This window comes from Cryptomeria japonica, chromosome 5 (assembly GCF_030272615.1).
Source record: "Cryptomeria japonica chromosome 5, Sugi_1.0, whole genome shotgun sequence".
Taxonomy (NCBI): domain Eukaryota; kingdom Viridiplantae; phylum Streptophyta; class Pinopsida; order Cupressales; family Cupressaceae; genus Cryptomeria; species Cryptomeria japonica.
Window position 1 is genome coordinate 521,310,472 of NC_081409.1, and position 26,029 is coordinate 521,336,500.

Sequence of the window (26,029 nt, forward strand, 5' to 3'; positions counted from 1 at the left end):
TTTGCTTAAATTTCGAAAATGCCAAAAATTTCAAAGCACGATGGTCTTTGGGTCAGTTCTAAGCTTGGATAAAGTTTTAGACTTTCAAAATTTTCCTTCTTGGCATGCTTTTTCCTCAAATCTCCATTCCCTAAGTTCATCCAAGTCTCACTTTTGGACTTTTAGGATTTCCCTTCATGACATTGCTTTCCCTCAAGTTTCCATAGCCTAATTCCTTACATTTCAAACATTCGAGACTTCCCTTCCCAGCATGCTTTTTTCCTCAAGTTGTACTACCTTGAGTTCCCCTAAGTCCCAATTTTTTTTTACTTTTGGGATTTCCCTTCCTAATATGCTTTTTCCTCAAGTCCCCATTCCTCAAGTTCGAGTTTTGGACTTTTAGGATTACCCTTCTTGCTCAAGTCCTTGTTCCCCAAGTTCCATCAACTCCCAATTTTGGACTTTTGGTATTTCTCTTCTTGGCATGCCTCTCCCTCAAGTCCTCATTTCCTTGATTCTCTGCATTTCAAACTTTCAGGATTTCCCTTCTTGACATGCTTTTTCCTCAAGTTCCCTCAAGACCCAATTTTTGAATTTTGGGATTTCCCTTCCTAACATGCTTTTCCCACAATTCTCCGGTCTCTAAGTTTGCTTGAGTCTTGATTTTGGACTGTTGGAATTTATCTTGCCAATGTGCTTCTCCTTGAAGTCCATATTCCCCAAGTTTCCTTTCGTCCCAATTTTGAACTTTTGGGATTTCTCTTGCCAACCTGCTTTTCCTTGAAGTCCACATTCCCCAAGTTTTGTTGAGTCTCGTTTTTGGACTTTAGAATTTCTCTTTCCAACATGCCTCTTCCTAATGTCCTTGTTCCTTGAGTTCCCTTGAGCCTCGACTTCGGACTTTTGAGATTTCCCATGCTGACGTGCCCTTATTTAGAGTTCATTCCTTTGGCACATGTGTGTCCCTGACCTCGATTCCCTACACCTCCGTGTTTCTACTTATTTGTTTCTTGTGGACTTTCATGGTTTTCCTTGTTTGCATCTTTTCTTGAATCTCAATCTTCAATCTCCTACTTTCTCACTCCCTTGTTTCTTGTGGGCTTCTTTCCTTTTTTCTCTTCCTATGGAGGACTACCCAAATCCCACCCTCTGTCAACCTTCACTTTTGCAAACCTTCAAGGTTTTCCATACTAGCCTACCCCTTGCAAAATTGTTTACAAGTTTCTCGAAACCTTGTTCCACTATTCCACCTTCTTGAACCCATAGACCTTTGTCGTCCTGTGTGCCTTGCGTCTCTACATCCCAACCACTACTTCTCAGGTCATGCATTCCTTTTGTAGACTTCTCAGTTCCAACAACTCTTTCATTGGAAAACCTTTCAAATGCAAAGCCTCACCTACCTCCTTGTATACCTTGAGAAGCAGCAAACATGGGCAATTTGCAAACTTATTGAATACTCGTCCTTGCTTTACTGCCTAGACAGCAAGATTGAATATAATGTCATATATACATGTTTGCAAGATGTTGTGGTTGATTGTTGAGTCTAATTTCTAATTGTAAGCATCTCAAGCAGGTTTTAAGGTATCAAATGATGAATCACGTTTGTAAATCAGGAGAAGGGGTATTCTAGTAAGGTTTTGCCTATAAATCAATGTCTCAATGAAAAGCTATAGTATCTCAAGAGGGGCTTTGAACCTGGTTATCGTCTCTCACTTGCTACATTTGCAGCATGACTGTAATCACATTAGATTAATGTTTGACAAGAATTCTTAGCCATCATAAACTTCTTTGTGATGGTCTCTTCTTATTGCATCTGGGGTGCTATTAATCTATGATGGATACCTATGCATGTTCATTTGTAAGTTTCCTTATTCTTTGAGGTTGTGAATACACAATCATTGTTCCCATTGCTGATTTGCAGGCATGTTCTCATGCTTCTTGCAAGTTGTGACTTTATTGTTCAATAGAGTAGGCAATGGTTTGATTGGTGAATGGCCAAACATTTTTTAAATTGTAATCTTCTCTCTTGTCAGCTGTAAGAGTAGTTAGGTTCAACCATGCTAGTGTGATCTAGTGGTGCAACTCATGATGTATCTATGCTGTTCTGATATTGATAAATGTTCTATTATCATGCTGGTATGTTGTCCCACTTATCCATGTGCATGCAACGTTAAGTGGATTCATTTGTTTGGGAACAATACTACTGTTGTCTTTTGATGCATGGTACGAATGAGTTAATATCTTCTTGTTGGAGGTCTTGTAGGTCTATATGTAGTCAACTCTAAGATGAACTTGGTGACAAATCTTGGGGTTCATAGCATTTTGGGTAAGGCTGTTTAAAGGACGTGAATCTAATTTTTTCTCTCTTTAATTGTCCTATTTTAGAGACCTTAGGGAATATCCCCTTGGCCTTGCAGAGCCTAAAGATGAAGTGATTTTACCCACTCACAAACATCAGTTCGTTAATGTCACTATCTGAACATAAGTCTTGCCTATTGTCTTTTTTAACATTATCCTTGGCCTTAGGTTTTGGTTCTCGTCTTTAGGATTTGTGGAGATACATGTTTTAACAGCCAGCATATAGCAGGGTAGGAATGCAATGGGGTTGAGGATGCTTACCACTTGCTTCCTTTCATAGATTGCTAATTCCTCTATTGCAAAGTGGATTCGATCCACATACAATTTCACTCAGTTTGTGAAGAAGAATAGGCTTATCTCTTGATGAGTAAAGAAGTGGCTATGCATAGTGATTAGAGCAATAGACTCTTGAGTATTGTTAGACTCCAGTCACACATTGGGATGTTTATGTTGAAAGTGCCACATAGATTGGCTAAGGTACCATTGAGTGAGAAGGTCTTCATATTGGGAGTTGTTCAGAGTTTGATCTTGATGCGGAATTTCTAGACAGATCAAGCATATAGTAGGAGATTTAGTTGCTATATTGTGTTTGTACTTTGTTGTCATTTTGTAGTTGTACCCTTTGGGCCTTGTGTTGTACATATACATTGACAATAAAAACAGTGAAATTTTTATTAATTTGTGTGTTGCCTCTCATGAGAATTTTCAATTCAACTCTAATGTTATGTAATACAGCTCCATAAAATATATGATGAATGCCTTGTAAAATGAATGATTTGAACTTCCAATATTCTCAAAAAAGTTGTTTATTTTTTTAATTGTCATCTCTTGTGAACCCTCCCCTAAAAGGCCTCCTATCCTCTAACATCCTTAAAATGCTTTTCTGCATTTCTTGCCATCCCCTTCCTGGAAACACTGGTACATAGTTAAATGTTTATTTGCATTCTTTCAGGAGGTTTGTAAGTTTATTCCAATCTTTCTTGTTTTAGACAATGTAGTTTAAGATGATTTTGTATTTTGAGCTTCCTTTGATTGCAAGCAAACTATTTTTAGTGCAGGAACTTGAGTATGCTTTGTTTTTTTTAAATCTTGAATAAATCTCATGGAAAATAAGATTAAAATAAAGGGAAATTTTATGCCTACTTGCTGCTGAATCTCTGTTCAAGCTGATTTGTGAGATTCTGTTGACTTTAACGATTATTAGAGGCTTTGTATTGCAACCTTTGTTGATTCAAGTATTTAAAACTCTATTGTGAGTCTCCAATAATTGACTCATCATATCTTGTATCTTATAAATAAGTGCTTTATGAACTGCATCAAAATAAAGGATAATTTTATGCTTTCTTGTTGCCGAAATCACTGTTGAAGCTGATTTGTCAGATTTTGTTGAGTGCTTTTATGAGTTGATTTAGAGGCTTTGTATTGCAGTCTTTGTTGATTCGAATATTTAAAACTCTATATGTGAATTTCCAATATTTGACTCATTGAATGTTTGTGTTTTAATCCAATTCCAAGTTTTTGTTGTACTCACATTCTTTTGGTCTCTGTATTTAGCTAAAAAGTGTGAACATTGTTAGCTGTTGTAGGTGTCAGCTTACACGCAACACACACACATGCACAAGCCATGTGCCTTTGCCCAAGAAGTTGTATTTAAGTTTGTATGTAATTTAGAGTTCTGGTTTTTAGATTTTGTTACAATGGATCTTCCACTTCTAATCTGGGGAAAAGGTTTCATCTTACATGCTGTTCCATTTTGTGTTGTCCTAAAAGGGTCAAAATGCTAACATATATCACACCTTGCAGGACATGTGTGGATGGGTATCATTCAAATGGCTCTAGCTTAAATGTACTCTTGAAGGTGGATTATATCAGCACCTTCAGATTTTCTGAGATCTTTTAGGAATACACTTTTGTTGGGCATCTTTTGAACACTTATAGTTATATTACATGATTAAATCTGCATTATGTGGAATTGGTAGCAGGGGGCCCTTTGTGATACTTGGATTGGCTTAGATTTTAGGGCTCCATATTTGAGCCATCTCTTCCACTGGTTGTAATGTGCTTATGTTCTGCACTATCTTCATATTTGCTCATCTCCCTTGTCCGTTTTCATTGCCTATTTTGAAGCAACATTCCTTTAATATTTCTATATAATCTGTTTTCATTGCTTCCTCTGAAGAACCTTGTGTATCTTGCATATATTCTGAGTTAATGTCAGAAAGAGAAGTAAAAGAGTTTTCTTTGAGGACTTGGGTTGTTTGGTAACTATGATATTTTCCTTCCCTAGTGTATGAATGTTGATTTATTTCTTCGTCCAAGTTCTAATCTAAAGTTTGTTGATTTGGTTCCACTATATGTTTTGGCATGGCTTGGCTAATCTTAGCTCTTTTTTCCTATATGCTATTTGAAGGCGTTTGTGTTTGTGTGGTGAAAAATTGTGCTAATTACTTGTGTTCATTGCAGATCCTACATCTGATGGGGAAACTCTCTGTGTCTAGTGATTGCTTGCTTCCAATTCTACCCGCATGTAGGATGTGTCTGCTGTACAAGTATAGCTGAGAACTCCTGAATTTTTTAGAGAATTATGAAGCTGTATTGGAGGTAGAATTTATGCTTGTATTCTCTTTGGGAGAAGGGCTAGAAAGACTCATACAAGTACTGTGCTTAGAAGATCTTCAATGGATTGGCCTAGTGTTTCATAAACTACGTAATATGTTATTGAACCAAAGGTCAAATTATAATGTTGTCTTGTTCTTTCTTTGAGTTGAGAAATGCCCTGAAATACGCATTTGTCATCAAGATGTCATCAATGTCCCATGGGGTACATCCCTAGTGGTTTGGGTGATGTTCCAGAGGTTTAGGGACTTGGAGGGGATACCACCTTTTGAAACTGGGAAACCTGCTCCATCTGGTACATAAGACAAAAAAGGGTAACTTTTAAAGGAAAAAATACTAAAAACCCCCTAAAAACTACTAGGGAGAATCGTCATTATAAATGTGGTGCATCATACTAAAATTTAAGCTGCCTTTAATTTCTTAAGCTATTTTAATAGATGCCCCCTCATCGTCCCCAAAATTTGGGAATATTTTTGACATCCTCGGAAACTCATCCCCACCTCCCTGTGCCCCTTATCTTGGAAACTTGGAGAAACACTCATTCTAGTTTCTTTTAAATCCTCACCCAAAGAGTGTGGTCCTAAGTAGGCTCCCATGAATTTGCAAATCAGCACTTTGTTGGATATCCCTAAGGATCCATGACCTGTTTTCCATCTCCTTAATAGATAAGGATGTAATGTCCCCTTCCAGCCAGTGATCACTCTTGGTGGAGAATAGCCTAATCAGGAGGCCTGTAGGCTATTTTTGGCAAAATTAGGGTTCCCATCTTCCGGGAGGATTTTGAGTGGGAAGCAGTTGGAGTTTGGGTTTCTGATTGTGGAGTTTTTTTGGGTTTTTAGAGAGCTTTGCAGTGATGGTACATGCATTGCGTTCAGTTGAGTTTTGCATACTTACTATTTTTAGTAAGTAGGGTCTGAGTAGCACATTTTTCTGGGTTTTTCAAGCGTTTTTCGACAATATGACATGCAACTTCATCTGACTACTCTTCAGTGGACTTACTATTTTTAGTAAGTAACAGTTGATCTCGGTTTGTGCCCTAACGGTGTTGGGAGTCACTATTTTTAGTAAGTGTGGAAATTTTTAGGGTTTCAGTCTAGTTTGGCAACACCGACTATTTTTGGCAGTTATGTGATGGCTCAGTGACTCAGTTCTATTTCTGGCAGGCATAGTTGAGTTCAGAATGCAGTTTAATGGACTTGGTCATTTATCATTAAAATGACTTAAGTTAATATTTTATGACATTTGGTCTGCAAAATGGTTTATTAAATATTAATACTTTGTCCCAAGTTTAATATTCAATTATTAAATTGGACGACTTAGGAAAGAGGGAAAAATATTCTATTCATAAGATTTTATTATTTCTCCTAAGTCAGGGGTCGAAAAAGGGAAAAGCATTTTGAAATATTACTTGTGGACCTTGGACAAGTTTGAACTTGTCTAGGAGAGGAAACAATACATCTTGGGTGGCCATATGTTGGTGTAATGAAATGAAATGCAATTCTCATTTGGGTGAAATGAAATGTCATGTAATGTGGGCGAATTCGGAGGTGTTGAATTTGAATTTCGGTGAGCTAATGTTATAAATAAGAGCTTGGGCTCTCATTTGAAAATCTTTTGAAAACTTATACTATTATGCTGTTAGATTGACTCCAGACTTCTTCGAGGGTGAGAACCTCCTAGGGCTTTTTGCAATTTCGAGTGTGAGACATCACTCCTAACTGTGGTTCGATTTTGGATTGCTTGGTTTGATTCCTATGGGTAGCGTTTGTTGGAGTGCTGAGTGTGTGGTGTCTTCTTCCTCTGGACGACATGATTTTTGGTGAAGAGTGTGTCTTTCATTGCCGGCCGTACTTTCCTTGCAAGTCATACTTTCATTGCTGGTTGTACGTTCCTTTGTTGGCCGTACCTTTTGGTGTTTGTTGTTGGACGTGTTTGGTGTGCTTTGTGTGGGATATTTTGGTGACTCTGTGTTCAGCGTTTCTGGTTTTTGGGTGTGTGCGAATCTCTAGTGTTGTTTGTGCTTCGTTGGTGTGGTTTTCCATAGTTTGTTGTGGTTCATGGTGGTAGATTGCTGGAGTTGCAGAAGGTTGTTCTTTGTAACAGCAGTTCGGTATTGTGGTTTTTACTCTCTTGCAAAGATTTTCCTTGTTTTCATGCTTCTCCTTCAGTTCTATGTTTGCAATAGCTTATATGTCATATTAGCTACCATTTTCAGAATGATTCATTGTAAAGCTAAATGGTAGTACCATTAGCTATCACTGTTTGCATCTTATTTGTGATTCCCACTGCACAAGTGGAAGAGGATGGCTTGGCTGCCTTCTATGTTTGTAATCAGGAAGTGAGTTTAGTCCTCCCGCTGAAATACTGCGGTAGAGTTGATTTGTTGTAATAAGTCCTCTCGCTGAAATACTGCGGTCGAGTTGATTTTGTTTGTAATAAGTCCTCCCGCTGAAATACTGTGGTAGAGTTGATTTGTTCGTGTGTTGGTGTTTCTCCTTGGTTGGTTTACCGCCAAGTCTTCTAGTTTCTATCTCGTTGAAAAGTGGAAGGGGCTGGCTTGCCGCCCAAATTTGTATTCAATTTCAATTTTCAAGAACCTAATGATCCCCTCAACATTGTATGCTCTCACCCTCCCAGATTGGGCTCTCGGTGATCAGAAAGTGGAGGGTTACTTTCAACAGCATTGGTTTTCATTTCCTAACCATAACAAGTGTTGTGTTGAATGTAATTGTGGGAAAAAATTAAGGGGTATACTTCAATGGTATCAGAGCCACTCTTCCTGCCAGCCTATGTGACAGAAGGGTTCCATGAGTGACAGAGATATCAGGTACTACAAACGGGAACAGAGAAGGCAGCAGTATCAAATATCGTCAGTGCTAGTAGAATAAACCTTTTCAGAGGTTTTGAGAAACAGAGATAAGGAAGTTGATTCAGTAGATTTTATGGATTCACTGGGAGAGAGAATATTTGGTTAGAATGATGCAATTGTGGCTTTGGAGAAAATGGAGAAAAAATTTGATACTATGATGGACATGATGTCCCAGATGATAGTCACTTTTAGACAGAAAGCTGGAAGAGGACATAGTCAAGACTAGAATCAAAATACTAATGGAAATAATGTCAGTACTTCCAACAATTCTAGTGGTAATGGGAATGGCAGCAACCACAGTAGCAACAATGGTGGAATGCTTGTTAGATCAGTGTCAAGGCCTTTGCAACTAGTTTTCCTTCCAAAGGAAACACCACCTCCTGAAGTAGAAGTCCTTGTGGCTAATGAGATTTGAGCTAGTTTTGTGGAGTATGCATCACTTCCCCAAGAGATCTGAAATGTCTTGTCTCTTGACCAGTACATGAATCAGAAGAAGAGTAGGGAAGGAAGATATGATAATCGATACTCCGCTCCAAGAGATTATCAACAAGCTCTTGGGAAGGTTACTCTAGCACATTTTGATGGAAGCAATAAGAGCACAACTAGAGCGTGGGTGCAAAAGTTGGACAATTATTTGTCCTTGAGGCCTATGCCCGAAGAAGAGGCCACAAATTCGCCACCTTGCACTTGGATGGAGCTGCTCATGAGTGGTGGTACCATGGGTTGGTCACCCTTGGCCATAACTTGATCAATACCTATGCGGAATTCACCAACAAGTTGATTGAAAGATTTGATACCATGGATCCGGAGGTGAAATTTAGGGAGCTTGCACAACTCAAACAGCAAGGCTCTTTGGATACTTTCATAAGTGAGTTTCAAAGTCTTTCAGTTATGGTTAGTAGTATTTTTGAGAAGAGGTTAGTGGTCCTATTCATTGAGGGACTTGAAGAACCATTGAAAGGTTGGGTAAAAGCCTTTGACCCGCCCACCTTGGCTGAAGCAATCAAGAAGGCTAGGAGCATGGAGTTGACTGCCCCTAAGTCCAAATTTTAGTCAACGCCTTTCTCATTTCGTAAAGACAAGAAGAAATTTTCTAATCAGCCTAAGAAGTCCCCTTCCTAGTTAGATGATGAGCTCCGTCAAGAGATCTGGAGAAAGAATCTGTGCTATTCCTGCAAAGAACCTTGGGTTCCGCATCATAGATGCCATGGGAAGAGTAATGCTCGTCAAATGGAGGCATATTCAGCTGATGGATCAGATTCTGAAAATTCAGAACAGCAGCTTGATTCGGAGGGAAGTGAGTATGAAGAGGCTCCAGAAGGGCCTAAAAGTGACCATGAAGATAGGGGTATAGTTGCCCAACTCTCGAGCTTTCACAAGAATGAATCGTTCAGAGTTCGAGGAGCAATGGGAGAGCATCGACTTGTTGCTCTAATTGATACTGAAGCAACTCACAACTTCATTGATGCTAGAATTGTTGCAAAGAGAGGTCTTATCACTGATGATGTTGAAGACTTCAAGGTCATGGTGGCTGATGGAACAACCATTTGTTGCAAACGGATGGTTTCAAACATGTCAATGAAGTTGGGTAACTATGAAGTCAAGGATGACTTCTACATTGTCAACATTGGAGGGACTGATGATGTGGTCCTTGGCATTCAATGGCTGCAATCTCTTGGAGAGATCACCCTTAACTTGCAAACCATGGAGTTAAAATTCATGTTTGGAGGAAAGAGGGTAGTATTGAGAGGGATGTCTAATGGAGGCCCTCAGATTGTATCCTTGAAGAGGATGGAGAGGCTGATCAGCCATAACCAAGTGGAGTGGACAAAAGAGTGTTTGATAATTCCATCAAGTCCACTTGAAGAAAAAGGAAGCTGCTCTGCAGACATACAATCTTTAATCACAAAAAAGAGTAAGATTTTTGGGAATCCCCCTCTTGGTAAATCTCCTAAGTGCATGATCATGCCATCTAATTCACCCGAAGAGAAGAGAAGTTATCATGATGACATCTAAAGCTTTGATTACAAAGAGGAGTAAGGTGTTTGAGAATCCACCTCTTGGTAGGCCTCCTAAGTGAGGTACTGAACACATTATTGAGTTAGAAGGAGCTAAGCCTGTTATGATTACTCCTTATCAATACCCCAAGAAGCAGAAGGATGAAATTGGGAAAGCCATTAAGGAGCTTCTTGACATGGGTTACATTCGGCCGAGCAAGAGCCCTTTTGCTTCGGTTGTAGTTTTGGTGAAGGAGGATGGGACCATGCGCATGTGCGTGGATTATCGGGCTCTCAATCAGAAAACCATAAAAAATCGGTATCCTATTCCTAGGATTGATGAGCTCATTGATGAGCTACATGGTGTTGTCTAATTTTCAAAGATGTTAGACCCAATGCAACACTGAGAGGGGGGGTGAATCAGTGGTTCTTAATCCTTTCCTTTTTTAACTAACTAATGTGTGTATACCGGTTATGAGATCTAGCACAATGGAGACATATCGATTAGTGAGGAGACCGACTCAAAACAATCACATAGAAGGAGGCATCTCATAACACCCGAATGTACGAGGAAAACCCAAAATGGGAAAAACCTCTGTGAGTAATGTTGCTGGAGTCTACTGCTCCAATCCAGCCTCACAATGAAAACTGTTACAATGTTTAGGGCACCAACCCAAGGAGCTACAACCCCTGATTTAGGGCACCAACCCAAGGAGCTACAACCCCTGATTTAGGGCACCAACCCAAGGAGCACCAACCCCTAATGTAGGACACCAACCCAAGGAGCACCAACCCCTAACTTGTTTATGGGCTACAACCCAAAGGAGCTACAACCCTTGCACCGAGCTACAACTTAGTGTTCACAATAAAAACATCAATTACAAAAGTAGTTGTCTTGTTACAAGTGAATCTTGTAACCATTTCATAGCCCTTACTCTGTCGGTGAGATACCTTCTCTGCTACACTGACTCACTCTTCTGCTACTCTCTTCTTCTATTTAACTGTCGGTAAACTCTACCGGTACACCTCTCCTCTTCTTCTTCTTTGCTAGATCTCTACCTTACACTCTGCTCTTCATCGGTATAATACTTTGCCGGTTCTCTGCTTGCCTTCTTTGCAATCTCCTTCACTTCTGCTCTGCTGGTATGGTCACTACCAGTTTTGCTCTGTTGCCGGTTGAACACTTCAACCTAATTCTCACTCACTCTCACTCTCTTCTCAGATACTTGTTGAGCACTTGGTTGTTTTGCTCTCACATGCAGAAGTAACACTTAGTCACTTTGCAGCAGCACTATCTTCTTACATTCAGCCGCAAACAATGTCTTTGGCCTGCATATATATAACCAGGTTTTCTCGCCAAAAGCCAATGCGAAATCTAGGAGGTTAGGGTTTCCTCATCATCCTCGAGGCAAACCAAATCCAATCAGATCTTGCTCGATCTGATCTCCTTGACGGCCAACTGTACATCTCTACTATTACCATGCCTTCTTGATCACGCCTTCTATCTTTGGCGATCTGCTTTTACCCTATCGACTGATCTCTTGGTCAACCACTAAGATCTGTCTTGTTGTTTCCTTCATCCGCCTCGATCTTCTTAATCACTCTTAGCTAGCTCGTAGTTGTACTCCAGACCTCGAGCCACAAACCTCTGCAACACGTCTCGTGATTTGTGGGATCTTCCATTAATGTCGACCAACTCTGCAACTACTCCATTGGTTTACATTCCTTCTTCATTCGAATGCAGGTTCGCCACCTTGACTTCATGTGGCATCCATGTCGACCATCTACTAGCTTGGCTCTTCAAGTTGGTCCGGATATGATCACCGACCAAACCCTCTACCGGTTCTCTTCTCTGTCGATTTACTAACCCTGCCGGTATCTCACATTCTACCGGTTAACTCATCATGTCTGTATTTTGCTAAACTTTCGGTGGGACACCTAAACCGGTCTTCAGACATGTCTATTCAAAGAATGTACATTCCCACAAAGCACAAAGTGGGAAGTCTTCTGCATCTACACCTTGGCCATATTATCGATGAACATACATACCGGTAAGCACTCTTGATGACACCATGTCATCAACCTTCACCAGACTCCATCTTCAGTCAGGCCACATTCCTCTGTTTGCATCTTCTTAGCCTTGCCTTCTCCTTGATCAGCTCAGACCATATCACAACCGGTTTGTCAAGGTGATAAACACATCACACTCCATCTGTTCCGGCAACTCAACTTGCCTTCTCTGTCGGTCTGGTGCATATTCCTGTTCTTATGCACTTAAGGCATTCCCTCAATTCACCGGTAGATTCAGTGAGAACCTTCAAACACCTGCCTTTGCCTCATCTACCTCATCTCAAGGGACTATGATGCACACAATGCATAATAGGAGATAAGCTCCACTTACCGGTGGAGTGACACCTTGACATATGCATCCTGCAATGTACTCATGTGGCTTCCTTGTTTGTGCAACATATCTTCAAACAGGCACATGTGATCCGGTGTGGGCACATTCACTATCAGTCATCTCTTCATATGGTGACTGCATCTTCATTCCGGTTGTATGCAACGCTGTATCAACAACCCTTTTCCAGAATGGTCACATTACTGCACATCAAACATACCGGTACATGTTGGGTCTTCCTTTTGCATGAAGATGGTCACCTGGTTGTCACAAATGACAGCACGTCAACTCTTCTCCCATACCGGTCCATCTTCTATTCCGGTTGTCATCAAACTCTAATGCCAACACCCTTCTGTTCACTAGTTGACATCAATGTCAGTGATGCCGGTAACATCATATACCGATTGACATCAATGACAACACAATGCCAACAATCTCCCCCTTTGGCATTGATTCAACACATGTAGTATCTGGTATACTACCATAACTTTCTCCCCTTTTGACAACAATGGCAAAGGGCACTGTCAAGATAACATTCCTCCTTGTATCTACTGAGCACTGATATAAATCTTTCTCCCTCTTTTTACCAGGTGGATCTCCCCCTTTGAAGATTATGCACAACAACATCTCAATCATGCATACTTGAGATGGAAAGCTCAGGTACCAAACAATCCTTAACAGCAAACACGGGTCTCTCTCCTTCTTTAAGCATCTGCTTGATCTTCTTCTGTGCTCAGTATATCTGATATCGATCTGAGGATATAGCTCTGAACTCCCCCTGAACCACAGATTTCTGGTCTTCATTTCTCATCTACCAGATTTCAAAATGGTACTCACTTTAGTACCTGTAACCTCTACCATCATGATGACCACAATGCCAACTGCAGTCACCTATCCAACCGGTTGGCTCATAAAGATGCATCCACATGAGATCAGCTATTAGACCAATACATGTCATTCAGGTCTTTTTCAATAACACCTGAGACATAACCACATCCATTTAGGCCATCAAAGCTACTGCAATAATCCCTCAACTCATTGACTTACATAACTTGGCAACACTGATCAAGATCCGTGCCCGTAACATGCTTCGCATACCGATCTCTTGTCTCTACCGGGTCACTTTCCTATTTACCTTTGTTTCTTGGTTCCATTTTCCTCTGCTACCATTCATTTCACCTATAGCAGTAGACCATCCTCCATGTGTAGTCAAGGCGGTAACTACACACACTGCCATCTTATTTTCTTCCTCTTACCGGTAGCAGCTTGTTCATCTCCTTGACCACTTTCAACTAAGGGGTCAATGATCTGATCAATATGTAACTCCCCCTAAGTCTTGCATCTCCTTTAAGCCATAGGAGATAACACTTGTGTATTTAATGCACAATGCCAGTCCATGGTCCTATTTTCCTGCTTCTTCCTCCAGGTCTGCTTGGTCTCACTTTTCTTCCCCTTTTCAGTCCAGGGAGCAGGTTTCTTCTTCTTCTGCTGATTGATCCTTGCACTTCCGGATTCTCCATTACAGCCGGAAGTAGTGCTATAGTAGCACACAACATCCATTGCAACCTCATGATTGGGGAACCTTCTAACATACCAGTTAGCTCTTCTTCCTCTGACCATGTCATTGTAGCCATCTCTCGATTTCCCTGGATACCTTGCTTGAGTAGGAACACCACTCACCTTGTTCCAAGCCGGTCTATGCTGCTCACACCCCCTGTAACTGCTCTCATACTGAGCATGATTGATCCTTCGGTTGCCATAGGAATGCATATACTTTTTCTTGCATTCATAACTTCTATGGCCGGGTCTATTGTAGTTATGACATACAACATTAACAATACCGGGAGAGGGGGTATGCATGCTTCTACCCCTAGATGCATTATGCTCATATGCATACAATCTATAGCCATCTGATTTATTATGCCTAGGAAGAACACTTTATCTATTCCTAGACCTCATTTTACACTCTTCTGCCCTATGGCCATAACCTTCACAACCAAAACAATAACCTGAGAAAGGGGGCTTATTACTTACAAATTTATTTTGCCAAACATGAGATGATCTTACCAGTTTGGTATCTCCATTTCTCCTTCTCTGGGGATGGACTCTGGGTTGTCCATGCTCTGCAGATTTTCCATCTGATCTCCTCTTCTGCCATGCTTGGTTTTTGCCGATATGAAGACTTCTCCTATGTTGTCTTCTCATGTTCTTGCTTCCGATGAAGTTGTCTTCTCTTATTTTCCCTTTTCCTTTCAGATCTACATTGTTTCTCCATGCAACACCGGTTAAAGACAGGTCAACCTTCTTTCTTGGAGTATCTTTGACTGTGAAGGTTTGGCTTTTGCCATTTTCATTTGAGGAGACAAAATGAATATTTTTGTGGGAGGTCTCCTTGCTTGTAGAGCATTCACCGGTACGACATCCTAATCCTCCATTGTCCTTGGAATGTTTTTGCTGGCTTAACATGTTATCCAAGGCTTTAGTGCCACCATCATACTTCTTTCTCAGTTTGAGCTCATCTTGACATTCCGCAAGTTCTTTCCTGAGGGACTCCATTTCACCTATTATCCGCTGATGCTCTTTATCCTTTGTCTCTAGCTCAGCCTTTAGATCTTTGCACTTGCATTCCTTCGTGTCTTTTTGTTGAGTCTTTAACTGAGATACTTTTCTCAGATTCTTCAAGGCATCTGATCAACTGGTTTTGCTCAACAACAACAACATTCTTAAACAACTTGTATTCACTTCTCAGATTCTCCATTTCACTGTTCAGGTCTTGACATCCTTTGTCCTTAGACTTCATATTTAGCAGCAACTCCTCACATCTTCTCTCTTTAGCATCCAAGATAGGCTTCAAATCATCTGCCATTCTTTTTGCCTCATCTAGGCGAGTGGTCAGTAAGCTGACCTTTTTGTTTGAGTCTTCAAGACAACTTCTCAACTTGCTGCATTTTTCATGAACTGATTTCTTGTAATCCTTAAGTTCATTTCTAGCATTTTTTAGTTCATCAAGGGCACTTAGCAACTCACCTTCTAGATCAACCTCTGCATCTTCTTCTTCTTCAGTGTCGTTGTCAAACACATCATACCGGTGGGATCTACCAACATTATCCCCTTTTGATGAGTGACTCTCAATGTCTGTCTCATGGGCCATGAAGAGACGAGTCTCCTTATCACCATTGCAACTGCAACAATCTGATCTGCCTCTGTCATTTGTACATGTGTCTGTTGCATTGTTCTTCTCATCCTCACAAGTTGATCCAGTGGTGCAGGGTTCATTTCCATAGAGCTTCCTTAGTCTATCCCATAGGATTTTTGCCGATTTACACTTATCCACCTGTGAGGAGACATCACCGGTGAGCCCACTGAATAGAGCCTTCATGGCTTCTTCATTGCACAGAGATCTTCTTTGTTCTTCAGGACTGGTGGGAGGACTGACATTCCTAGGGAGACCATTAACAACTGACATCCATACATCGAACCTTATAGAGGATAGGAAGACTTCCATTCTGCAACTCCAGATAGAATAGTTTGATCCATCAAACACTGGAGCAGGGATTTGCACAAAACAGACCATTGTGTCCATAGGCCGGAATCTACCCAAGTTGGAGAACACTCTTCTAACTGGGAACCTAAGCTCTGATACCAATTGTTAGACACAATGCACCACTAAGAGGGGGGGTGAATCAGTGGTTCTTAATCCTTTCCTTTTTTAACTAACTAATGTGTGTATACCGGTTATGGGATCTAGCACAATGGAGACATACCGATTAGTGAGGAGACCGACTCATAATAATCACACAGGAGACATCTCATAACACCAGGATGTACGAGGAAAACCCAAAATGGGAAAAACCTCGGTGGCAATGTTGCTGGAGTCTACTGCTCCAATCCAGCCTCACAATGAAAATTGTTACAATGTTTAGGGCACCAACCCAAGGAGATACAACCCCTGATTTAGGGCACCAACCCCTAACTTGTTTATGGGCTACAACCCCTGCACCGAGCTACAACTCAATGTTCACAATAAAAACATCAATTACAAAAGTAGTTGTCTTGTTACAAGTGAATCTTGTAACCATTTCATATGCCTTACTCTGCCAGTGAGATACCTTCTCTGCTACACTGACTCCCTCTTTTTTTGCTTAACTACCGGTAAACTCTACCGGTACACCTCTCCTCTTCTTTTTCTCTGCTGGATCTCCACCTTACACTCCGCTCTTCACCGGTATAATACTTTGCCGGTTCTCTGCTTGCCTTCTCTGCAATCTCCTTCACTTCTGCTCTACTGGTATGGTCACTACCGGTTCTGCTCTGCTGCCGGTTGAACACTTCAACCTGATTCTCACTCACTCTCACTCTCTTCTCAGATACTTGTTGAGCACTTGGCTGTTTTGCTCTCACATGCAAAAGTAACACTTAGTCAGTTCGCAGCAGCACTATCTTCTTACATTCAGTAGCAAACAATGTCTTTGGCCTGCATATATATAACCAGGTTTTCTCACCAAAAGCCAATTCAAAATCTAGGAGGTTAGGGTTTCTTCATCATCCTCAAGGCAAACCAAATCCAATCAGATCTTGCTCGATCTGATCTCCCTAATGGCCAATTGTACATCTTCGCTATTACCATACCTTCTATCTTTGGCGATCTGCTTTTACCCTATCGACTGATCTCTTGGTCAACCACCAAGATCTGTCTTGCTGTTTCCTTCATCCGCCTCGATCTTCTCAATTATACTTAGCTGGCTCGTAGTTGTCCTGCAGACCTCGAGCCGCAAACCTTTGCAAGGGCTCTGCAACACGTCCTGTGATTCGTGGGATCTTCCATTAATGTCGACCAACTCTACAACTACTTTGTTGGTGTACATTCCTTCATTTGAATGCAGGTTCGCCACCTTGACTTCATGTGGCATCCATGTTGACCATCTGCCAACTTGGCTCTTCAAGTTGGTCCAAATAGGATCACCAACCAAACCCTCTACTGGTTTCTCTTCTCTGCCGATTTACTAACCCTGTCAGTATCTCACATTCTACTGGTTAACTCATCATGTTTGCATTTTGCTAAACTGTCAGTGGGACACCTAAACCGGTCTTCAGACATGTCTATTCAAAGAATGTACATTCCCACAAAGTGGGAAGTCTTTTGCATCTGCACCTTGGCCATATTACCGGTGAACATACATACCGGTAAGCACTCTTGATGACACCATGTCATCAACCTTCACCAGACTCCATCTTCAGTCAGGCCACATTCCTTTGTTTGCATCTGCTCAGCCTTGCCTTCTCCTTGATCAGCTCAGACCATATCACAACCGGTTTGTCAAGATGACAAACGCATCACACTCCATCTGTTCCGGCAACTCAACTTGCCTTCTCTGTCGGTCCGGTGCATATTTCTATTCTCATGCACTTAAGACATTCCCTCAATTCACCGGTAGATCCGTTGTGAACCTTCAAACACCTGCCTTTGCCTCATCTACCTCATCTCAAGGGACAATGATGCACACAATGCATAATAGGAGATAAGCTCCACTTACCGATGGAGTGACACCTTGACATCTACATCTTGCAATGTACTCATGTGGCTTCCCTGTTTGTGCAACATATCTTCAAATAGGCACATGTGATCTGGTGTGGGCACATTCACTGTCAGTCATCTCTTCATATGGTGACTGCATCTTCATCCCGGTTGTATGCAACACCATATCAACAACCCTTTTTCAGAATGGTCACATTACTGCACATCAAACATACCGGTACATGTCGGTTCTTCCTTCTACATGAAGATGGTCACCTAGTTGTCACAAATGCAGCACACCAACTCTTCTCCCATACCGGTCCATCTTCTATTCTGGTTGTCATCAAACACTAATGCCAACACCCTCTTGTTCACTAGTTGACATCAATGTCAGTGATGCCGGTAACATCATATACCGGTTGACATCAATGACAACACAATGCCAACAAAAGATTGATCTCAGGTCTGGCTATTATCAGATTAGGATGAGGGAATCTGACATTGAGAAGACAGCCTTCAGATGCCCACTTTGGGAATTTTGAGTTTTTAGTCGTGCCCTTTGGCTTGACTAATGCACCTGCTACCTTCATGTTGTGCATGAACAAGATTTTTCAGAAGTAGTTGCGAAAGTTCCTGCTTATCTTCTTTGATGACATCCTCATTTTTAGTAAGTCATGGAAGGAGCACTTGCAACACTTGGATGAAATTCTCAGCATTCTGGAGTCTGAATCATTGTTTGCAAAATAATTTAAGTGTGACTTTGGAATGAAGGAGTTGCTTTACTTGGGGCATATCATCAATGCAAAAGGAGTGAAGGTTGATCCACAAAAGATCAAAGCCATAGTTGATTGGCCTCCACCTGAGAACTTGACTCACCTGAAGGGGTTCTTGGGTCTATGTGGCTTCTATCGGAGGTTTGTGAAGGGTTACTCTCAGATGGCTGCCCTCCTCACAGATCTCACTAAGAAGGGAGCTTTTGTGTGGACAGAAAAGGCACAAGGAGTTTTTGACAAGTTTAAAGAACTTATGAGCATATGCCCTTGTTTTTGCCCTACCTAATTTCTCCAAGCCTTTCGAGCTTCAGTGTGATGCATCAAGAGAAGGTGTTGGAACTATGTTGATGCAAGACAAACACTCGATTGTGTTTGAAAGCAGAAAGTTGAGAGGAGCTGAGAGGTCATATTCTATCTATGATAAGGAGATGCTTGCAATTATGCACGCCCTGACCAAGTTCAGCCAGTACTTGGTAGCAAGCAAGTTTGTAGTGAAGATAGACCACAATAGCCTCAAGCATTTCTTGCATCAGAAGGACCTAAATGAGAGGCAAGAGAAATGGGTGAGTAAGCTACAAGCTTACGACTTTGACATTGAGTATGTCAAAGGCAAAAGCAATGTTGTGGCAGATGCTCTTTCACAGAGACCCCATTTGAGCTCTTTGTGTGAGCTCACTGCTGATTGGAAAGATTTATTGCTTGCAGATTATGCCAAAAATCAGTTTGCAACTAGCATCATTAAGGGTACTTTTCAGGGTGAAAGGTACAAGGTGGTTGACGGTTTGATACTCTACAAGGGTAGGATCTTTTTGTTACCTGAATCTCAACTCAAAAAGAAGATTCTACAGACTTTTCATGACATTCCCCTTGCTGGTCATCAAGGTTATTTCAAGACCTACAAGCAAATTCATGAGAGGTTCACATGGAAAGGGCTGAAAAATGAAGTATTGAATTGCATCAAAAAGTGCCACACTTGTCAAATGAACAAAAATGAGCACACTCTACTTGTTGGTTTGTTGCAACCTCTGCCTATTCCCAACCAAAAATGGGAAAGTATTTCGATGGATTTCATCACATGGTTGCCAAAGGCTCATGGCAAGGATTGCATTTACGTGGTGGTGGATAGATTAACCAAGTTTTCTTATTTCTTTGCCATCTCTAGTTCTTTTAAAGCAGCTCAAGTGGCTGATGTGTTTTTCTGTGAAGTGTTTAGATTGCATGGGCTGCCCAAGAATATCATAAGTGATAGGGACAGCGAGTTCCTAAGCACCTTCTGACAAGAGATTTTCAGATTGTGTGGCACAGTGCTTGCTCCAAGCACAAGCTACCACCCCCAAACTGATGGACAAACAAAGATTGTAAACAAATGGTTGGAAGGCTATCTCAGAAATTAAGTTTCAGAATAGCAGAAAACATGGGTGAGATGGTTACATTTAGGGGAATATTGCTATAATTCCTCATATCACATGTCCATTAGGATGTCTCCTTTCATGGCACTGTATAGTTACAAGGCCCCTAGCTTTGTTGATTTGATGTTTGGAGATAGCAAAGTCTCTCAAGCTAGGGATATGGTGAAGCAGTGTCAGGAAATTCTGAGGGCTCTAAAGAATAACCTCCAGATTGCGCAGAATCAACAAAAGTTGTACGCTGATCAGCAGCGTGTAGAGCGATCATTTGAGGTTGGAGACATGGTCTACCTTAGACTTCAACCTTTCAGAAAGTCTTCTCTTAAGAAGAGTGGAGCAGAAAAGCTTAAGCCACGTTTCTATGGTCCATTCCGAGTCACCAGGAAGGTTGGTGTAGTGGCTTACGAGTTGGAGCTACCAGAGAGTAGCAGAGTTCATAATGTCTTCCACGTGTCACGCCTCAAGAAGGCACTAGGACACAACGTAGTGGTCTCTTCCGATTTACCCCTTTTAGATGAGGAAGGGCAGTTGGTGCTAATTCCAAAAGAGATTATTGATTTCAGAGAGCGCTCCTTGAGGAGAAGGACAATCAGGGAGTACTTGGTGAAGTGGAAGAACCTACCTGCAGAGGATGCTACTTGGGAGAGAAGAGATTCTACAGCATCCAAGCTTACGATTGCTTGAGGGCAAGCAATCTTGGGGAGGGCAGACTGTAATGTCCCCTTCCAGGCAGTGATCACTCTTGGTGGAGAATAGCCTATTCAGGAGGCTCGTAAGCTATTTTTGGCAGAATTAGGGTTTCCATCTTCCGGGAGGATTTTGAGTGGGAAGCAATTGGAGTTTTGGATTTCTGATTGTGGAGTTTTTCTGGGTTTTCATAGAGCTTCGCAGTGATGGTACATGCATTGCATTCAGTTGAGGTTTGCATACTTACTATTTTTTAGTAAGTAGGGTTTGAGTAGCACATTTTTTTGGGTTTTTCAAGAGTTTTCCGACAATATGACATGAAACTTCATCTGACTACTCTTCTGTGGACTTACTATTTTTAGTAACAGTTGATCTCGGTTTGTGCCCTAACAGAGTTGGGAGTCACTATTTTTAGTAACTGTGGAATTTTTTTAGGGTTTAAGTCTAGTCTGGCAGCACCAGCTATTTTTGGTAGTTATGTGATGGCTTAGTGACTCAGTTCTATTTCTAGCAAGCATAATTGACTTCAGAATGCAGTTTAATGGACTTGGTCATTTATCATTAAAATGACTTAAGTTAATATTTTATGACATTTGGTCTGCAAAATGGTTTATTAAATATTAATACTTTGTCCCAAGTTTAATATTCAATTATTAAATTGGACGACTTAGGAAAGAGGGAAAAATATTCTATTCATAAGATTTTATTATTTCTCCTAAGTCAGGGGTCGAAAAAGGGAAAAGCATTTTGAAATATTACTTGTGGACCTTGGACAAGTTCGAACTTGTCTAGGAGAGGGAAAAATACATCTTGGGTGGCCATATGCTAGTGTAATGAAATGAAATGCAGTTCTCATTTGGGTGAAATGAAATGTCATGTAATGTGGGCGAATTTGGAGGTGTTGAATTTGAATTTTGGTGAGCAAATGTTATAAATAAGAGCTTGGGCTTTCATTTGAAAATCTTTTGAAAACTTATACTGTTATGTTGTCGGATTGACTCCAGACTTCTTCGAGGGTGAAAACCTCCTAGGGCTTTTTGCAATTTCGAGTGTGAGACATCACTCCTAGTTGTGGTTCGATTTTGGATTGCTTGGTTTGATTCCTGTGGGTAGCATTTGTTGGAGTGCTGAGTGTGTGGCGTCTTCTTCCTCTGGAGGGCATGATTTTTGGTGAAGAGTGTGGCTTTCATTGCTGGTTGTACTTTCCTTGCAAGCCGTACTTTCATTGCTGGCCGTACCTTTTGGTGTTTGTTGCTGGATGTGTTTGGTGTGCTTTGTGTGAGATATTTCGGTGACTCTGTGTTCAATGATTCTGGTTTTTGGGTGTGTGCGAATCTCCAGTGTTGTTTGTGCTTCGTTGGTGTGGTTTTGCATAGTTTGCTATGGTTCGTGGTGGCAGATTGGTTGAGTTGCAGCAAGCTGTTCTCTGTAACAGCAGTTCGGTATTGTGGTTTTTACTCTCATCCAAACTTTTCCTTGTTCTCGTGCTTCTCCTTCAGTTCTATGGTTGTAATAGCTTATATTTCATATTAGCTACCATTTTCAAAATGATTCATTGTAAAGCTAAATGGTAGTACCATTAGCTATGACTATTTGCATCTTATTTGTGATTCCCACTGCACAAGTGGAAGAGGATGGCTTGGCTGCCTTCTATGTTAGTAATCAAGAAGTGAGTTCAGTCCTCTCGCTGAAATACTCCGGTAGAGTTGATTTGTTCATGTGTTGGTGTTTCTCCTTGGCTGGTTTACCGCAAAGTCTTCTGGTTTTCTATCCTGCTGAAAAGTGGAAGGGGCTGGCTTGCCACCCAAATTTGTAATCAGTTTCAGTTTTCAAGCACCTAACGATCCCCTCAACACTGTATGCTCTCACCCTCCCAGATTGGGCTCTTGGTGATCAGAAAGTGGAGGGTTACTTTCAGCAGCATTGGTTTTCATTTCCTAACCATAACAAGTGTTGTGTCGAATGTAATTGTGGGAAAAAATTTGGAAAAAATTAAGGGGGATACTTCAAAGGATTCTTTGGGGCCCGGGCAGTTATATTTTCAGATGGCATCCTTTCTATATTTTGTAGGGAAAAGTTGGTCTTGAGATCAATCTATGGGTATGAATCATATGATATTTGAGGAACTTTTGGAGTTCATCCTTATTTTTTGTTTAAGATATTTGATAAAGCTGATTTGAAGTTTGAGGTTGAGTGAGGGAGGAAACGAAGGAGGTGTTGAGAAGATTATGACCATGGCCTACTCAGACATTCTGGGGTTTGTTATGGAACAAATCTATGCTTATTCAAGGGAAGGGGGGATTCAAGTAGGAATTGTAGGCCTTAGGGATATTCACCATGAGCAACAACCACAATCATTTGCTAAATTAGAAAGATTTAATTGCTTGCCTATTTGAATTTACATACATTAATAGGAGTGAGGTTACTTCCATTTTATAACAATTCTCCTACAGGATATATGGTTTAGAAATACACATTAAAATAAATAAATTCGAAAAGCCTCTTCAGAATAAATAAATAGAGCTTCTTTAACTCTAAATGTTATAAACCGGTGATGACATATGTTCATGGAGAGAAAGTAAGTTTGTGTATAAAAAATGACTCCTTCAAAATTTACAATGAATATGTACTAGTAGTTATTTTTTTTCATTCTTTTATAAAGCCCTATCCTGGTTTTCTGCATTATAAACTTTGTTGTGTAAGTAAATTGCTTTTCAGATTGCCTGATATTATTCTATAAACAATGCTCTCAAATTACTGCTTTTAGGCTATTGGCTCTATTGATGAAAGTTTTTATTCGACCTGGATATTCAGCACAAATATAGCTCCTAATGTTTTATGCTTGCCTTTCACATTTTCTTTACTTTGTTGGACTAAAACTTGTGACATTTGTGATTCAGAATGGCAGAGGCCAAGGGCAGAAATCAAGTGCCCGTGATGCCATCAGATGTTCAGGCTGTCTTGAAACGATGTGAAACACTTGAAAAGGAAGTCCGTTCTCTCAAGCTCAACCTGTCTTTCATGAATAGGTACTCTTGCTAAGCTTTACATTTCAGTGAAATCACACACGGATCCACTCTAGTTTACTTTCTTGCTCTTCTTATCATTATTTATTTAGTCCTTTTTCAGAGAAATGTGACTACTGTTCCTTTGGATGCTGTAACACCATCACTTTTGGATAAGAAAAATAATGAATTCTGGCACGTATGGTTCTTGAAAAACATTGCATTTTTGTTAATGGTAAAGATCGCATTGTCATAGCTTTCTACAAGTACGAAATGATCTAACATTCCTTTTTTCAATAATCCCACTGCAAAGAATTAGATTCCAGATAAGAAGAAATGTGAATGTAAACAAAGCATCTTTTATTCAAACGAAGTTGAGGTTCATCACAAAATAGCTGTAGATTTGCTATCGAATGTAGTTTCAAATGACAATTAGCCGGTTTATATAAAAGGATTTTGTATTTCTTAGTCTCTAGCAATTGTAGCTTTTCAAAGATTCTTCTAGATAAGGGAACCTAGTTCTTTGAATGTTGATTGATTCGCTATCAACTTATTGGCAAGGACCTCAATTAAACTGTGAAATAATATCTAGAAATACAGACAATTTCAGTAAAGACTCTACTCAAGCTGAACCAGTCTTTTTCTCTGTGATATCGTGAATGGGGTTCCTAGTTCTGATATTTCTTCCTGTTGATGAGTACAGAAAAGACTCTGAACAAACCAAGCAAATAGAGGAATTGCAAAAACAGAATGAAGATCTAGTGGAGGAAAAAGAGAGATTGTTAGAGGAGATTGAACGAATCACTTCAGAAGCAGTTGGTATTTGAGTGGACAGCATGTATTACTCACTCATGTTCTTGTAATTAGCATTCCTCAGCAGAGTCATTTCCATTTAACTGAGGGCGACTTCATGGCTAAAATCAGCGCATGTAGACATTTTCTTGTTTCTTCAATTTTTTGCTTTGACTTTGTAATATCTAAGGTCATATTCCTTAGTTTTTTCTCATAGCAGTTGGTTAAATTGGATGATTAATTCGTTCTCAAATCAAGGATACAAAATCCAAGAACAAAAAATATTGGACTGTTGTTTATTGAATCTTATTCTATATACAATAGAGCCTGTTTTCCGATATCACAGAATGTCTCTGCCCGAAACCAAAATTAGCATCCTCAAAGGAAAGCATTTACTTATTTTAAATATTCTATTAGAATGTCTATGAAATGCTTGATGTATATTTGAGTAGAAAACATCTGACAGTTTAAATATCTAGATCTTGACATCATGTAAATAGGAAAATCGTGATAGTTGATGCCTTTATTTTGTTATTGTATGAGATAAATAAATTATATTTCTAAAGAATCAATATAATTGTACAAACAATGGAATGTAACTTTTTTGAATGGAGGGAATAAGTTAGGTAAGTCCAAACTGGTAGAAATGAGCTGATATTAAAATGACATTGTTAGTGGCACACTTTTAGACTTAAGTCAGACCAACATTGATGCTCAATGATCCTCCATTGTGTGAAGATGCTTTGAGGTTTAACAGTAAAGAACATGGAAGACAGATTGAATTATGTCTGATGCAGGATGATAAATACACAAATATATACAAAGGTTAACTTGTTTTTTTATGTCACAAATATATATAAAGGTAATGCTTTTCTTTTATGTCATAGCAAAGCTAGATGTCTATTTGGGGAATGAGACCTCCATTGTTGAATCGTATGAGGCATTTTCTTTCCATTGACCTTACATATTCTTCAAATTTTATACCTTGACATTTCAACCTTATGACAAAGCATTGGGAGTAAACCTAACCTTGTCTATGTAACCTTACCTGCATTGAAGAGGATTTGGGTAGCCATTGATGTGGGAAAAAGATTGTAGGTGTTATTGACTATCTATATTATGAACTTGGGGTTCGCCCACTTCAGCAAGAGACTCTCTTTGGGTTTACTTCATGTCTGCTCAAGCTTAGGTCTCTTGGCGATTCAAGGTCTAGACAAGAAAGGTATCCTTATGTGGCTCTGCATACATCTAAGGTAATTGCATCTCAAGTTACATAAAAAAGAAAGAGTATTGATATTCGGAGGTATCTACATTATTATAGTATGTGGGAATTTCTATTGATTGTCTTCCCCAATTTAGTGCTCTTTGAATGCTCTTTTACATCTACTTCCTTCAAAAGAATAACTTAACCATCAAGTTGGAGATGCTATCCAAAACTAATGCATTCGTGCTACATGAACTTCTTTGCTCTAGCCGCTCAGTCCCAAGTTGACCTTTTTTTCGTTTAGTGCTTTTTAGAAGTTTCAGATGGCAATATTGTTTTGCAAGGATACCTATGAAAATATTTGTCTCATGCTGTAAGATATTTATTGGGAGAATTGAGGCACTAGCTCAAAATTGAGATTGATTATCAA

At 40.2% G+C, this 26,029-nt stretch overlaps 1 protein-coding gene across 2 annotated transcripts in view; it reads left to right on the forward strand.

The window, feature by feature from the left end:
* The window catches only part of LOC131060942 (protein CYCLOPS), a 198,685-nt gene extending 173,893 nt beyond the window's left edge, over positions 1–24,792 (forward strand). For both annotated transcript variants that reach the window (XM_057994404.2, XM_057994403.2), the window contains exons 10-11: positions 23,499–23,627; positions 24,307–24,792. In XM_057994404.2, the coding sequence (XP_057850387.2) occupies positions 23,499–23,627; positions 24,307–24,430 (253 nt within the window). In that variant the 3' untranslated portion in view covers positions 24,431–24,792. The remainder of the gene's footprint in view (positions 1–23,498; positions 23,628–24,306) is intronic.
* Positions 24,793–26,029: the final 1,237 nt, after the last annotated feature.